Source organism: Xiphophorus couchianus, chromosome 8 (genome assembly GCF_001444195.1).
Source record: "Xiphophorus couchianus chromosome 8, X_couchianus-1.0, whole genome shotgun sequence".
In the NCBI taxonomy this organism is placed as follows: domain Eukaryota; kingdom Metazoa; phylum Chordata; class Actinopteri; order Cyprinodontiformes; family Poeciliidae; genus Xiphophorus; species Xiphophorus couchianus.
Window position 1 is genome coordinate 9,929,548 of NC_040235.1, and position 16,670 is coordinate 9,946,217.

The 16,670-nt window shown below is 37.2% G+C and overlaps 2 protein-coding genes across 3 annotated transcripts; one reads left to right on the forward strand and one right to left on the reverse strand.

The window, feature by feature from the left end:
• Positions 1–1,769: 1,769 nt before the first annotated feature.
• On the forward strand, positions 1,770–10,100 carry rcl1 (RNA terminal phosphate cyclase-like 1). Its single transcript, XM_028025713.1, has 9 exons — positions 1,770–1,987; positions 2,383–2,454; positions 2,837–3,012; positions 3,326–3,400; positions 3,525–3,649; positions 4,013–4,138; positions 4,233–4,389; positions 8,298–8,401; positions 9,930–10,100. The coding sequence occupies exons 1-9, from the start codon at positions 1,858–1,860 to the stop codon at positions 10,081–10,083; spliced, it is 1,119 nt and encodes a 372-aa protein (XP_027881514.1). The 5' UTR covers positions 1,770–1,857; the 3' UTR covers positions 10,084–10,100.
• Positions 10,101–10,102: 2 nt separating this feature from the next.
• anxa3b (annexin A3b) lies at positions 10,103–15,959 on the reverse strand. 2 transcript variants are annotated; one of them, XM_028025714.1, is made up of 14 exons: positions 15,840–15,959; positions 15,455–15,497; positions 15,328–15,375; positions 14,953–15,040; positions 13,397–13,491; positions 12,751–12,864; positions 12,372–12,462; positions 12,184–12,263; positions 11,742–11,798; positions 11,529–11,622; positions 11,148–11,243; positions 11,001–11,059; positions 10,583–10,705; positions 10,103–10,476 (listed from the first exon to the last, which is right to left on the reverse strand). In XM_028025714.1, the coding sequence occupies exons 2-14, from the start codon at positions 15,464–15,466 to the stop codon at positions 10,417–10,419; spliced, it is 1,017 nt and encodes a 338-aa protein (XP_027881515.1). In that variant the 5' UTR covers positions 15,467–15,497; positions 15,840–15,959; the 3' UTR covers positions 10,103–10,416. The 2 variants fall into 2 exon arrangements, with proteins under 2 accessions (XP_027881515.1, XP_027881516.1); XM_028025715.1 differs by lacking the exon at positions 15,840–15,959 and adding an exon at positions 15,584–15,722.
• Between the last annotated feature and the right edge of the window lie 711 nt (positions 15,960–16,670).

Here is a 16,670-nt window from a genome sequence, read left to right on the forward strand (position 1 = left end):
TAATTTCCCCAACATGTGTCTTAAGTGCTTTTGTTAGTTTAAGTGGATCAATCTTCTTGACTCCTTCTCCTTCATCAAATCTTATTATAATGTTCAGATTTTGTCTTTTTTGTGCTTCTTTTCCTTCCTCAATTCCTTCATTATCAGTGTCTTCAGTGCTGTCCTCATTTCCTTTTTTTCTCTTTCTTTCAGCAGCTCGCTGCTTCTTTCCACCCTTTCCCACCAATTCCCACTCTTTATCTTCATTCCGACCACTCCTTCCTTCCTCGTCACTGCACTCCATACTATTACAGTCACTTCTTTCCAAATCCAACGTCGTCATGTTCCGAATTAAGTCGCATTTAACACCGAAGTTCAGCGAGCTCCCGTTTCAAAAACCGACCGGCTACACCCTGCCATTTTGTGGAGTGGAAAGAGTCTTCTTCTTAAAGGGATAGTTCACAGTTGTTAAAATTGGGTCGTAGTAAAAGGTTAATATCTTATAAATATGCAACTGTGTAACTCTACTGACAGCATATCAAGTCGAAGCTTTCCCCCCACTACTGACAGGAGCTAATAAATAAATAAATAAATAAATAAATAAATAAATCACTCTAACAACAACCCCAAACCTCAAAAACATAATAGCAGTTGATGCAAGAAAGGTCAAATTTAAAATGATATGGAGCCCTAGGCTGCAGCAGGTTTTGGTGAAATATCCACAAAAGAAAAACAATTATGAATGCAATTTGCAGTATATAGTCCTACAAATTGGTGTTTAATAATTGATGCATGGTAGATTACGTCCCTGGTCTGTAGCTCTATGTTGTCCCCAAAAGATTTTACAAAAACTTTAGAATTTTCAAATTGTTGAGTTGTGTTTATATTAATAAAAATCCAAAAAATTAATACAACTCGTCTGATATGAGTCTACGAGTTTTATAAAGTACAACGTTAACAAAACACACATTTCATATTTAAAAAAAAAATCCCTTTAAGCCATTTTTAAGGTGTGGCCCATGTTGCGAGTACTAGTTTTGTTTTACCTTTAAAATATTGTCTCTTTTGCTTTATTTTACCACATCACCAATGATACACACAGAGAGATCAGAATATCATAAATTTCTGGTCAGACTTATTATAAAAGTAATGTTCTGTACAAAGCAAAGGAAATGTGTACAGTTTGATTAAAAACATTTTCTTGTGCTTTTTTACTATACTGTTTTACCCTGACCTCAAATCCTCTCAAGACAGTTTAAATGTTCATAAAATAGTGTTAGCAGAAAGTGCTTTTGACAATTTGTTGTTGTTTAAGATGGTAGAAATCTGCACCCACTTCATGGTGACAACGGCTCTTTAAGAGAACTGTTAAGAAAAAAAAAAGGAAACCGAAGTTGTATTGCGAATTGTCAGTCGGGTCGAGCGCAATTTCACAGTTCTTTTGGCCAAGAACTAAATCGATGCTCTTCTCTTTCAACATCTATATCACATTGTTTTGTTAAACATGATCTATTTTATTTATTTACTCTGCGGTAAATAAATAAAATAGACAATTTAATCATCGGTTATGAAACCTTTAAAAACATTTAAATTAATTTAAATAAAAAATTAGGTAAACAAAAAACAATTCTGGCAATTCAAAAATGATATTGGTACTAACACTATAACAAAAACCTTTTCTTCAGATTAAAGTCACACAATGGGTATTTTTTTTTAAAAGTAGCCCTTTACCAATCCATGAACCATAAGCGAACTTCAGCACCGTGTTGTGGTACTCCGTTTTACCCTCCTGTCTTGCCGTACTCCCCCTCCTTCTAATGTCTCCCTTGCACAAACACACGTGGATTTTTACCTACGCCAATAACCAACAACAATAACATGGCAAGCCACGGACTGACCTACGACGGCTGCAATTTCTTCAGACAACGACTGGTTCTGTCGACTCTCAGCGGGAAGCATGTTAAAATAAAAAATATCCGCTCCAGAGACGACGAGCCGGGGCTTCGCGGTGAGTTACAGCCCTGCTGTTAGCTCGCAGGCTAACGGGCTAGCTGCTACGCAGTTGGGAGTGTGTGTTTATAACAGGCAGTCAGAGAGGGGAAATAATGGTATTCTTATGTGAATTACATAAAACTGTGGTCAATATTATTACAACCTTTCAAACAGTACTTTCAAACATATTTTTCGTCACATTTTTAACGTTATTGTATTTAAATATTAGTCAAATTTTACATTGCTTAAATGAAAATAGTATTCCATTAAGAAATCAGAAATTTGTTAGGAAAAGAAAAAAAAAAACTTTTTATGCGGGTTACTCTGTTAAACATAACTTTGTCATTATTAACCCCCTAACTGGTTGATTAGTTGGTTCTTATAGTGCAATTTTCTGTTTATTTATTCTAGATTTTGAAGCCAGTTTCATCAGACTTCTCGACAAAGTGACCAATGGCTCCAGAATCGAGATTAATCAAACTGGTAAGTATTAAAATACGTGCTGATGCTGATACTTGTTACAGCTGAGACCCAATAAGAACCAGACTCTGCAAGAGTAATTCATAAATGGAGAGCACCAGACGAAAAATCAGCTTTGTTCTGTGTTTTTTGCATTCATACATCTTTATATGTCAAACATTTGTTTTTACTCTGTTCTTACTGTTAACAAATAAAGAAATTCATAAGAGAGTACTGTTTTATTTATGTTTTTCTGAGCAGTTTTTTTTGTGTTAAATTACAAATATAATGTAAAAGCTCTCTTTTGCTGGTACTTCTTGTCTACTGCAAAGTTTAAGTTTTTGCTAATAATATCTTAACTGGTTGCCAATACATTCAGTGATGTTTTTTTAACTTTCTCTACCAGGTACTGTGTTATTCTACCAGCCTGGCCTGCTGTATGGAGGCCCTGTGGAACATGACTGTAACCCCCAGCGTTCAGTAGGATACTATCTGGAGGCTTTGCTCATGCTGGCGCCTTTTATGAAAACTCCTCTTAAGGCGACGCTTAAGGGCGTCACAAATGATCCGACTGACCCAACGGTATGCTTAAACATGGTTGAAGGTTTTTGTACACCTTTTTAATGATATTATTAAAGTTGCTGTGCAGTATGAAAAAGTAAAGCAACACAGTAGGAGTTTGGTTTCTTTGTTTTTCTGGTCTAGATATGTATGGAAAGCAAAGATAAACAATTAAAAATATTGGAATTTTCCAATTTTATTCCTTGTATCATCATGTTTAAATGTGCATCTTTCATCTTTGTGCCTTGTAGACATGTCAGCTTCTTGAAAATAAAGGAGTTCTATACTGCATCATCTTATCGATATTATGATCCAATTTCTCTGCATCTTGTAGGTCGACTTGTTGAAGTCCACAGCTCTCCCTCTAATGAAGAAGTTTGGAATTGATGGAGAGGCCTTTGAAATAAAGGTGAGGACTTTAGGTGTGCTCTAGCAGGAACAGGGTGGCATCTTTTGCAGGAAATGCGTTTGGATGTGAAGCACAACCTGCGCTCAAGCTTTTTCTCACTTTCTCCCTGCTGCTACTCCCTCAGGTGGTGAAGAGGGGTATGGCGCCTGGCGGAGGAGGGGAAGTAGTTTTTACATGTCCTGTCCGCAAAACCATCAAGCCAGTCCAGCTGACCGAGCCGGGAAAGATCAAGAGAATCAGAGGAGTGGCGTATCCTTCTCAAGCTTATTTTACTTATTTACTTTTTATTATTTATGAATAAAACATGTTTAGCACTACAAATTAAATACATTTGCAAAAGTTGCATATGTGAGTAGTTGCCAGGAAAAATATTATTCAAGTAGTAAATTAGTTCCATGTCTTATTTTTTGTATCTAAACACAATGGTCATGATGCACCAGAGTGTTTTTCACTGCTACATTAACCTAAAACTAAGTTTATTAAGATAACAGGAATTATTTGTCTGGTTTTTGGTCTTTTTAATAAAAAATAAAATTTCAGTTTTGTATTTGAACGATTAAAGCATAAATTTACTAAACTTCTCCTCGTAGCTCTTTGACTTTCTACACTCAGATATTCGGTTCGAGTTTCTCCTCAGATGGGAAACCGGATTGTGGAGTCGGCCAGGAGCGTCCTGAACCAGTTCCTCCCTGACATTTACATCTACACAGACCACATGAAAGGAACCAACTCTGGCAAGTAAGTCTCTGTTAATGCAGCTTACCAAAATGTAATTTCTCCTTCTCTCAACCTTCAGTTATGGAGAGGATGTAATTTGTTTTCACGACTGCAGGTCTCCAGGATTTGGTCTGACGTTGGTGGCAGAAACGCTGAACGGCTGCTTTCTCAGTGCGGAGATGTCATCCACACCACAGGGACAAGGAGACCCTGTCCTGCCTGAAGACCTTGGGAGAAATTGTGCCAAATTGCTCTTGGAAGAGGTGTACCGGGTATGATTTTTTTTTGATTACTCATGTATTTTCACATTGAACATGAGTCCTCAGTTATTTTAGAGTGGTTTGTCTTTAAGAAGGAAAAAGGTAAGTTTTTTTTGTCCCCCCCCCCCCCCCTCCCAAATTAAATGTTTTACAAAGTAAACACATTCTTTAATCTAAAAACTACATAACTGCATGGTAGACATTCAACAATTTGGATAATAACTTCACCAAATTTATTAGTACTTAGTTTTATGAAGTATTTTTTCCTAAATAAACACTCTTCACATAAGAAGTTAAAGTTCACAGTACATGTTAACCATGCTACATACATAGTATTATGATTGTGCTGAATCACCAACAGTCATGTTGTGGCTCATCGTCTCAGCGCACATGGTTACATAAGAACCTTCAGTGAACAAGCATCTCATTCCGTTGAGGATCTTTGCACCTAGGGTTGTTTGCTGGGTTGACTCAAAACAGGTTTTCTTTGTGCTTCCTCCTTTTTGTATGTAGACAAAACCTACAGGAAGAGCAGCTCTGTAACATAACTGAGGTATATTATAAAAGTAGAAAAGCCCCATTCTCATAATATATGACTGTAATTAAAATTCTAAAATTTTTGTGAAAGATCGGTCGATTCATTTACAATTTTAAATTCTTACTATTGCTTTCTGTCCTGGAATACTGAAGCTGAAAACTTTTCTGCTTGCTAACAGAGAGTTAGCAATCTTGCATATATAAGAAATAAATAATAATATAAATAAATATAATATAAACTAAACAATTATAAATAATTTGCCTCCTTTCTTACTTTGACAAATGAAATACAAATTTTATTGGAAATACCAGACATGCATGAGCTGAACACATTAAACTCTCTGCAACATTTGCTGCCTTTGTTTACCCACATTCTCTGGTAATGACTTGTCTGCAGATCAGCTGAGAAACTGTTTTGCAGCATCTGTGCCTCTTTTCCTAAACTTTATTATGATGGTAGCTCACAAAATGTTCTTGTATGTAGAGGAAGATTAAGTCTTGATTGAGTAACATCCATTGGCTGGACACAAGGTTTCCCAGCAGAACATTCTCCAAAGCTTTGCACTTTCTGCACAACGCTGCCTTCTTCCTATAGTGTATCTTGGTTTGATGTGAGGGGTGATGTCTGAATAGACACTCTGCAACGTCCTGTGCATTTTGATGCCTTTCTCTCTAACGCAGCTTCAGCAATTTAATCAATTTCAGCTATCATTGCTGATCTGTTGGATTGTTAACCTCTCCCTCCTCAAATGCAACAATGAGCCTTGGGCATAATGTTTTGCCTGATAGAATGGGCAGTAAGATTGGAAGACATTTACTTACACAATATCAGAATTTCTTTTTATTTTTTTTCCGTTTTAACACAACATATTTCTGAACTATTACTGATTTACCGTATTTTCCTGACATTTTTTAGCTTATACAGATAAGTTAAAATGAAACGCATCACTCCAGTTCATCTGTCCATGTTCGCTTCAGCTCGTGTTTAGCTTTTCTTGTGGCTGCAGTTGGAAAGGTTTAATCCTTGGTCCACGCCCGTCAGTATTGATCACCATTTAAGTTAACACATCAGTCAGAAATTAAGATATGAAGAGGAAAGAAAATATATCGTGGGACCAGCCAGAATTTGAAAAAAAAACTGCCACTTGTCTGGAAAATATAATATATGTTATGAATGCATTACTTTCAAGTGCAGCATGGCATTTAGCAGATTCATGTTTTCATTGAGTTTTTACACTATCATTCAAACTCTGTCAAAATTTAACCATTTCATTTATAGGAGGCCTGCCTGTGAGCTTGATGAGTGAAGCTGATCAGTGTTTGTTCAAAGATGCTTGAAAAACCAGGAATTCTCAACTCGAGATAAAAGAAAGAAATGTGAGGTGGAATGTCTTTCCACCTGCATGTTTGTACTGCGCTGACCACTGATGGAGATAACTTGCTTGTTAAATGTACATGCACACAGATCACCTCTCTTGGCGACGGGGTAAAATAGGCAGCTTCCACCGAGCGTTTACAATGAGATTCTGTGTCTTCGGTGTTCCTCCACACGGCTGCAAGACTCGGGCCTCTCTCATCGGAGCCATGTGAGTCCAGTTAGCTGGTCAGGGTAGCGCTGATTAACTCTGAAAGAGGAATATTGTTGAGGTCTCCTCTTAAGTCCAAGCGACAGAATGCAGAGCAAACCAGTTTCTCTTTGCTGCCTTCTAGAGCGGTAAGTTTGGAAATGTTTCCGTTTTGAAAAGGCTACAGCTGCTGTAAGAAATTTACATTTTACAGTTGAATATTTTGTTTTGTATTATTTCCACAAGGTTTCAAGGGAAATGAGCAACAGAGAGGGTGTCGGTAAAAGCTGGTGAAATTCTTATTGGAAAAGTTTGTTTTGAAATTAAAGGAACATTTTCAGGTTTGTATTTAGGGGCATGTCTGGGGGCCCTGCATGTTTCTGTTTGTTTTATGGTTAATGAGTACAGTCAGGTAGTAGTGGACTGTCCAAACACTGTGGACAACTTGTTTTCTAAGGCAACCTCAACACTCAACAGGAGCTGATGTAAGTGTTGCACTCTATTAGATCTCGACTCATAGTGTGGGAATCTTATTGTTTTAGATCTGCTTCGTTTTTACTCGGCACAATCTTTGTATGCTTAACATTTATGTTTTATTTGAACATAAAGCCATAAATTGTGGCAGCAAATTGCAAAGTTCGCATTAGCAAACAAGCTTTTGGCTTTAACCTATTGCAGTCATTTCTGCTCATCAATTAAATATTAAAAGCTGCCCTGCTGGTACCATATTTACACATTTGATTAATTTCTCTGCATATTTGGATGTTAGCTATATTGTTTTGGTCTCTGCATTTAAATGTTAGGGTTTTTATTTCCTGTGTCTGTTGAGGAAATGGGTCACATGTCGCTCTGAGGATTTAAGGGACTTTTCCATAAGTCACTTTCTGGAGGCTGTTGGGCTCCTGGGACATTTAACCACATCCGAAAGGCAGGCGGGGTGTGAAAGTGGCAGTTATCCATTCAAGTGTTGCATCTTGTTTCTTAGTTTGCTCAGCAGCTAGGTGCAGATGCACAACTTTCCCAGGAATTATGTACTTTTACTCCAGGTGAAAACGGTAAGCTTTTTAGCCACTATCACTTTTTTAAGCTTACAGTTAATCTTTAGCAAAAGGCTAAACATTTATTTTTGCAGTTAAACCCATCTTTCTGTCAAAATGATGGAAGCAGTGGTGCATGGGTTTCAAGTTTGCTGATGAATTCAGTTAAAACTTTGGCCCTGTCGACAATGCAAATTGTGTAGTCATCCTTCCACAATGTTTTCAGTATTGCGATTACATAATCGAATCATAATTCTGATGACAAGCTGTCATGATGCCACAGGACTGCACGACTGGGCCAAAAACGTTCCTCAGAAAATCAGATGCACAAAGCACCAAAAATTTGGAGTTATACTAAAAGCCGCATGGCGGCAGGACAAACACGGTTTAGAAAATACACCAGGGTGTGTCCAGCTGTGTACGACCCTCTGCTTGTGGATTGAAAATTGAAAACTTTCGCACAGCTATTGTTCACGCACTGGTGCGTGTATTGACTTGAATGCACAGAGTGGATCCTCTGTCTAATAAATGTCTCATGTGTTCAAGATGTGAAGAGAAGGTGGGAAGATTCAGGGGAAAATTACACATTTACCAGTAACAGGATACAGTCTTAAAAGTGTGTTGTTAGAAAATGACTTGCTAAAATTTTTTTTTTCTTTTTTTGTCTTAAAGCTCAGATTCTTTTACAGGACACGCTTCTTTCTAAATATCCCCACCTCTATGACGTACTTTGCTGTTTTTCAGTGTTTAAAAAATAGCTTTTTTTTTTGGATCCCTGTAGGGCGGCTGTGTGGATTCATCCAATCAGAGCCTGGCGCTGCTCTTGATGACCCTTGGCCAACAGGATGTGTCAAAGGTTCTGCTCGGACCCCTCTCACCATACACGTAAGCAGCTGTCATCCAGTACTTTGAAAACTTGTGTACATGAAAAGCCTCAATTTTCTGACCCTTTTACCGCGACGAAAGAACCTCCGTTCTGCAGGTAGTTACTTTTCTACTTGATCTGGTTTGGTAGCTAAACTCTAAAAATAAAAACTTGGCACTTTTCACTGCAGTTATTTCTTTTCCGGTACGTCTCCACCAGCTTTACAAATCTAGAAACTGAAAGTTGATTCATTGTATTTTGCAAATTCAGGGGAGTGTTTCTCAATATCAGTTTTTACGACTTGCCACAGATTCTCAGGTGGATTTAGGTCTGAACTTTGACTGGGCCATTCTGACATGAAAACATGCATGTATTTACCATTTCGTCATAGCTCTGGCTCTTAATTTTAGTGTTGTCCTGCTGGAAAGTATAAGCTTTGCTCTTTAATTCTGTAGCAGCTTCTAACAGTTTTCTTGGAGAATTGCTCTGTATTTATTTCTGTCCATCTTCACTGAGCAGTTTGGCTGAACTTGCTGAAGAGCACAGCATGATGTTGCCATCTACAAGGTTTTCAGTAAGAATAGTATGTTAAGAGTGAAGTGCAGTGTTACAGCACCTCTTTCATGAATTATCTGTGAACTAAGAAATTTGCAGTTGTGCCATACACTTTCCATTTTTTTAGATGGACAAAGAAGTTCTTTAGGATATTGTTTTATAGCCTAACTCTTCCACTACTTCATCCGTGAATGGCTGTTTGTTCACTAGTGTTCTACAACAAAGCTCTGAGGTTTTCGTAGAAGTGAGATTTCATAACAAGTGGATAATTTAAATGTTCTCTGGCTGGATTTTATTTAAGGGTGCCAGTGTAGAGGGGAACGACTACAAATACAAACTATATTTTTCAAGTTTTACTAAAAATAGACTTTTGTAAATCATATATAATTTTCTCCCACTTTAGCATTGTGAAGCACTGCAATATTGGTGTGTCACATAAATCTGTAGTAAAATATATTAGTTTGTGGTCATAATGTGACAAAATGGGGAACTTATTCAAGGGGTATTAATAATTTTCCAACATCTTTTTAATTTTTGTAACAAATATGACTGACTTAATATTTAAAGAGTGATCTGTAAAGTCTTATGTTTCAAAAATTAAGTTTAAATTCATATATAAGTCGGTAACAATTAGTTTAAATGAGAGGAGGAACTAAAGCAGAGTTCTAACTGAATTCCTCTTCCAGTCTTTATAAGGAGCGAACTATGAACTGTCCATTTTCAGCTATCATGGTACCGGTGCTGTGTTAATCTCAAGTACAGTACTATGATAACTGAAGATTGGCAGTGCCATCACAAAACACTCTTCATTTTACTCAGATAAGGTTGAAAACTGATTATAAAGGTATAATTTTTTGTTTTTGTTTTTTTTATGAGAGTACTTTTGTTTGTTTCAATGTTTAGCTATAAAAAGTTGGATGTAATACACAAGAAATAATGATGTAGTTGTTTAGGGCTCAGTTGAAAAACAAAACTGTCTTGTTTTTCCTCCAGGATCGAGTTCCTGAGGCACATCAGAGATTTCTTCCAGATTATGTTCAAGATCGAAGTCCAAACGCCTTTAGACGATGAACGGAAAGGTGGAGATAAAGTTCTGATGACCTGTGTTGGGGTCGGCTATAGTAATATAAACAAAACTGTTAAATAAAATCTTTTTTATATACATGTTGACTTGTGAATTTGTTTTATTTTTCCTCAGCCTAAAACTTTATTGGATTATTTTTATTTCAAAGGAATGTAGGGTTTTTCTCTTGAGGAAAGAAGGCACTCAAAATGTTACTGCAGTACAGTAACAGTACATTATCAACAAAGTGACACCTACATTTAGGTATATATAACTCAGAATACCATGTTTGAAAGCATTACTTGATTATTTCCATTCATTTGGGTTACGATCAGTCAAATTGATCAGCTATTAGGCCTTCAGGTTATTATTGATCATCCCTGCTCCTCCAGGTTGCGTTTGAGGACATGGGAGAAGTCAGCCATCTTGGCCACACAGCTTCTTGAGAGTTTCTCCATAATTACCGGACACTTCAGACTGAAAAAAAAAAAGACATAAAAGGAGGACGGAATTTAATCATAATTAGAAATAAAATAGATTTAAGCTGTAGCGTTCATAAGAGGGATCCAGCCTGTGTACCGACCTCCAACTGGCTGTACAGGGTATATCCAAACAGCTTCTTGTATTCTTCTTTAATATCCATTAAATCGATCTCAGAGCGACTGACCAGGATCCTCATCAGCGTGGACTCTGTGGTTCCTGCTCCCTAAACAGAGCATGAAATTGAACATTGTTTTTTGAGAAATTTGATCAAAATGATTTGGTCTCATTTGATCTTCGGTGATAGCTTTGCTTTATATGTGCAGTTTCACTATTCTTTTATTGTCTGCTTTAGAAACCAGTCACTCTGCTGATGCAGCAACCGTAAAACATTCCTTTTTACTGGCTTAACATTCCTTTCCACACCACCAACCAACGAGAGCAGGCTGATATGGCACAAAAACAAATTAATCAAAAAGTATCAGGTAGTCATTTGTTTCTAGATTAAGCACTGATTTTACCTTCATGGCCTTGAAAAGCCTCTCGGCAAAGTATGCAGGGGCATTCTTGACACACTTCACTAGTTAGAAAATAGGTTGGGGTTAATATCAAGAAGTTCCCAGTAGATGAAGACGGCTTATATTTCTGCTATAAAAACTGTTTCTCACCAACAGCAACCAGGAGTTCCTCCAGATCTCCAGACATTTCGCTCTCAATACTTTCCTGCAGAGTCTTCTTGCTAATATTCTTATACTCAATCAGCGCTGTCAGAAAAAAAAAACGGACTTGTTTTTTGTTATTTTTCATGGCAGGAATTGGTTTTAAAAAGATTTCAATTCAGAAGATCAACTTGCTGTTGCTAATACAATCAGTTTTTACTGATTCCAGTTTGACGAATCGGCATGAGATTGATGCTTTTCTACAGCAAACAATTCATCTGACAATATCATACATTCCTCCCCGTGATGAGTATAAAAACATTTCAAATGGACAGTAACATAGTTTGCAAATGTTTGCACATATTGAGAAGGAATAGCAGGCAAACCCACTTTGTCGAAGCTGAGGAACACTTCTCTGGCACAGGATGTCGATAAACTTGGCCTCATCAGTTCCCCACTTCTTTTCTCCTGCCTCATACAGAATCTGTTGGAAACAAATATGGCCATGTAATGTTAAGGCTTCACATGTTTTTGTGGTTGCATAATTGTAAAAAAGAGTAGAAGCTGCTTAACAAGGAAATTTGTTCAAACTGAAAATGGTACCTTAGCGTCTGCTTTGGCTTTAGCTGTGTCCACATTGGTGCTCTCATCTTTCTTTCCCTGTAAAAGTGGACAGATAAGCATTACATTTTATTAAAACAATAATGTTCAAGAAAAATAAAGAAGTCAGAAAATGATTTAATATACTTAAAAATTAAACAGTTCAGCTAAACATAACTTAAAGCTTGACACGTTTTCTACTACATCTACAAATATAAATGGAAACATTTCCTCTGAATTTAACCTTCAGATTAAGACAAGTCAAATTTTCAACAGCTGTTTCAGATTATCAATACGCTTTCCAAATATTCAGCATGTGGACTGTTTGGATAAATGTAAATTCCTGGAATATCTTTGGAATGTTGATGACTTTCCGCCTACTAGATGAATGTGCTGCTGTAGGGAGTGGTGCATTGTAGTATGCTTTCAGTTTAATTTACTTTACCTCAGCCAAGATGAGCACCGCTTTGCCGTAATCCCCAGATACTTCCGACTTCAGATCATCTCTCATCAATCTTCCGGTTTCTGGAATAAAACAGCACAATCTGCTAAAGATTGTGAACACTTTCACAATCATTTTGCAATATAAAAAACTATTAACTACATTCAGGCTTTTGTTTTTAAGTGACCTACCTTTGAGGTACACATCGGTCATGGCTTTAATCTGCTTGTTGGATCTGGAAGCAAAGATTTCTGTCAAAGTGCTCTCAGTGGTCCCTGAACCCTAGATGTAAAAACACAATGGTATTAAAATAAAAACCCCAAGTAATAAATATAACTTATTTAGGAAGAGTTTGTAATTAAGTGCTGTTTTGAACAAACTGTACAATAAATCATCAGTAATGTCAAGATTTACATGTGATTTTTTTTTTTTTTTGCAATTCAAAGACTGAAAATTGTTCTTATAATGGTTTATTTTTTAAAAACTTGTAACTAAACACCTGTTCTGGACACCGACTAGTTGAAAATCCACACTCGGGCATCTGTGATTCTGTATATTAATAAGTCTCACCTTTATAGCCTTCATGACTTCATGACAGTCATAGACAGCTGGAGGCGTTACCAAAGCAACCAACAAGTCCTCGAAGTCTCCGTGGGTGTCGCCCTTTATGTCAGCCACTAATGTCTAATGCAAGGACATAAGAAACTTAGCGTTGTGTTTATCTATAAAAAGACAATGTTTTTGTGCATTTTCTGTTACAACTACAAACCTAGAGGCAATTTTTTTTAGGATTTTATGTGATAAACCCACACAAAACAGTTGCATACTAGTGAAGTGTTGGGACCTTTTTTTTTTTTACAAATTAAAACATGTCTATGCGCTAAAATGACCTAGTCAAAGTCTAGACCAAAGAACAATTTTGAATCTGTGGCAAAAGGCAATACTTTCCATTAAAATCTCCAAAGAAAACGAGGCAAAACTTTGAATGTGCAAAACAGCTGGAGACACAAACTGAAATGCGTCTGTAAGGTGATTTTAAAATCTGGTGCAGAATACAAAGACATGCCGTACTTTTCAGATTAATTAGAAAACATGATAATAGGTACATATCATTTTCTGTTCACTTCAGAGTTATGTGCCAATTTGTGATTCTCCCATAAAATACATAAATAAATAAATACTTTTTCAAGGCTCTGTAAATTCTCTATTCATTTACCCTTCCAGTGGCTTTTTGATAAGCTGTGTCAATAAGCTGACGCTGGGCATTGCTTCTTTGGGTCAGCACATCAATCAGGGTCTTTTCTGTTGTACCTGTAATGATAAAAAAAAAACTAAATATCTCACTTTTTCCATAAGTGTACAGCATTTTTTCCACCTTTGTTTTAGGTGTAATTTGGATAGATCATGTGTCTAATCTTTGAATTATTACAAGGGTGTTTAAAATACACTGCCTGGCCAAAAAAAAAGTCGCCACCAAAAAATGGTCACACTCTCTAATATTTTGTTGGACCGCCTTTAGCTTTGATTACAGCCCGCATTCGCTGTGGCATTGTTTCAATAAGCTTCTGCAGTGTCACAAGATTTATTTCCATCCAGTGTTGCATTAATCTTTCACCAAGATCTTGTATTGATGATGGGAGAGTCTGACCACTGCGCAAAGCCTTCTCCAGCACATCCCAAAGATTCTCAATGGGGTTAAGGTCTGGACTCTGTGGTGGCCAATCCATGTGTGAAAAAGATGTCTCATGCTCCCTGAACCACTCTTTCACAATGTGAGCCCCATGAATCCTGGCATTGTCATCTTGGAATATGCCCGTTCCATTTGGGAAGACAAAATCCATTGATGGAATAACCTGGTCATTCAGTATATTCAGGTAGTCAGCTGACCTCATTCTTTGGGCACACAATGTTGCTGAACCTAGACCTGACCAACTGCAGCAACCCCAGATCATAGCACTGCCCCCACAGGCTTGTACAGTAGGCACTAGGCATGATGGGTGCATCACTTCACCTGCCTCTCTTCTTACCCTGATGCGCCCATCACTCTGGAACAGGGTAAATCTGGACTCATCAGACCACATGACCCTCTTCCATTCCTCCAGAGTCCAATCTTTATGCTCCCTAGCAAACTGAAGCCTTTTTTTCTGGTTAGCCTAACTGATTAGAGGTTTTCTTACGGCTACACAGCTGTTCAATCCCAACCCCTTGAGTTCCCTTCGCATTGTGCGTGTGGAAATGCTTTTGCGTTCACAATTAAACATACTCCTGAGTTCTGCTGTTGTTTTTCTTCGATTTGATTTGACCAAACGTTTAAGTAATCGCCGATCACGATCATTCAGGATTTTTTTCCGACCACATTTCTTCCTGGAAGACGATGGTTCCCCACCATCCTTCCAGTTTTTAATGATGCGTTGGACAGTTCTTAACCCAATTCTAGTAGTTTCTGCAATCTCCTTAGATGTTTTCTCTGCTTGATGCATGCCAATGATTTGACCCTTCTTAAACAGACTAACGTCTTTTCCACGACCACAGGATGTGTCTTTTGCCATGGTTGTTTAAGAAATGAGGAGTTACTCATTGCATCGGCTGGGGTTAAATAACTTGTTGCCAGCTGAAAGATAATCGCCTATGCAGTACTTATCCAATAGGAGGCTTGTACCTATTTGCTTAGTTAAATCCAGGTGGCGACTTTTTTTTTGGCCAGGCAGTGTATTTTGTTGCTCTATAGAGCCTATAATATTCAGAAAATAAGCTGATCGTTTATTAACTCACCAAGGCCTTCTATTGCTTTTCTCAGGGCAGCGACGTCATCTTCTGGCTTAAAATTAGCCTTATCCTTCACAGTTCCTCTTGCAGTAGACTAGAAAACACCAAATTACAAGTAATTATACATAATACAAAATTCAGTTGGTAATAAAGTAAAAAGTTGTCTGTCTAGGTAAAAAGAGAGACTGCTTCAAAACAAATGTAAAAAGGTTGCATAGGTGATTATTCATACAAAACAGCGTGTGAACATTACAGATTTATCTCTTATATTTCCTTGAAGAGTACATCTTAAGTATCAATTCATTACAACAATATATCATTTTCTCCATAAATACAATCTGCAGGATTAAATAAATAAATAAAAAAGCTGGTTTAACTTACAGTTACAGTCAATGAGGAGGGAGAGTCTAAAAGCAGCTCCAGATCACTCTGCACCACACAATAGCAAATATAGATTTTTGAAAACATGTCGAATTAAACTATTACAGGCATTGTTGAAAAAACTCACCCAAGCAGACATTTTTCTGGTTGCAGTTTAAAGATGATTCAATCTGAAAAGAAGAGCAAACATATCAGCACCAACCTCCCCTCATCCTTTCTTCTGCTACGTTTTTAACTTCTTTATACGCTCATTAACCTTATTTTTTCTTTATGTATATTTAATCCATTCTGTCTTATCATTACTCCAATTTCTCTTTCGCGGATTGAGCTTTCGCGTGTCCACGAAGAGAACCGCAGAAAATAAAGTCTGGAATGTCGATGGCTCCATATTAGGAAACAAGCTCTTGTCGGACCAGCAAAACGTAACAAAACAAAGCACAGAACACAAGGAAACAAATAAGAACATTTTAGCAAGTTACCACAACATCAAAGACTTGCAGGCTTTTTCTTACCTGATGTAAAATATTAGCTAATAGAAAGGGGAATTTTACTGGAACACAAGCTGCCACACCTTTTGGTTGTGAAAGGGGAACGCCCGTTATTGGCTGAATCATAAAACTCCTCCTCCATTGTGCAAATCAACTAAACCGCATTTTCTCTCTCCGTGGCCTCTTTCTGTAAGATGTTTATATTATTTCTTTCTTTAAAAATGTCACTTCGGTAAAATTGACAATTGCCCATTTTCGAGGCTACTTAGTATGATTTGTCATTATCAATCAAGTCAGTCAAGTTTATTTGTAAAGAACATTTCAGCAGCAAGGCGGTTCCAAGTGCTTTATATAATAATAATAAAAAAAGAAAACTAGAAAGTTATAAATAAAACAGCATACATTCAACGATTAAACTAAGTTTTCTCAACCGAAGCAGAGTTTGGTTCGGTGTTAAAATTTCCACGTCACGTCAGTGTCAAAATCCCACAGATAACATCAATTAAAATCATTTTATATTGTTTCTTCATTTCCTTCCTCTCCCTCTGACGCACATCCTTGAACCTGCCCTAAAGACAGATAGTCGTTGGAACCAATTTTAGAGCTGGGCAATTTCACCATATGCTTTTGAAACCGAGATGTTAGTTACAAATTGCAATTACAAAGATGTTTGTTGTTCTCATGTTGTAGGGAACTCAAATACAGCCAAAAATGTGTACATTTTGGCTGTATTTGTACATTTACAAAGATGGGTAAGACTTCATGGGGACAGTTGATCAACAGCGACATCTTATGGCAAACTATTGACACAGCTGACTGGACAGTAAAATAAGCAAAGCAACTTGACCATCATAA

Excerpts from the sequence above, each read along its gene's own strand:
- rcl1 (XM_028025713.1), top strand. The coding sequence starts at position 1,858 with ATGGCAAGCCACGGACTGACCTACGACGGCTGCAATTTCTTCAGACAA. Across the intron at positions 3,013-3,325 it reads ATGATCCGACTGACCCAACG|GTCGACTTGTTGAAGTCCAC; the intron begins GTATGCTTAAAC and ends TGCATCTTGTAG. Across the intron at positions 8,402-9,929 it reads GGACCCCTCTCACCATACAC|GATCGAGTTCCTGAGGCACA; the intron begins GTAAGCAGCTGT and ends TTTTTCCTCCAG.
- anxa3b (XM_028025714.1), bottom strand. Across the intron at positions 11,799-12,183 it reads CGGTGCTCATCTTGGCTGAG|GGAAAGAAAGATGAGAGCAC; the intron begins GTAAAGTAAATT and ends CCACTTTTACAG. Across the intron at positions 11,244-11,528 it reads TGTTCCTCAGCTTCGACAAA|CGCTGATTGAGTATAAGAAT; the intron begins GTGGGTTTGCCT and ends TTTTTCTGACAG.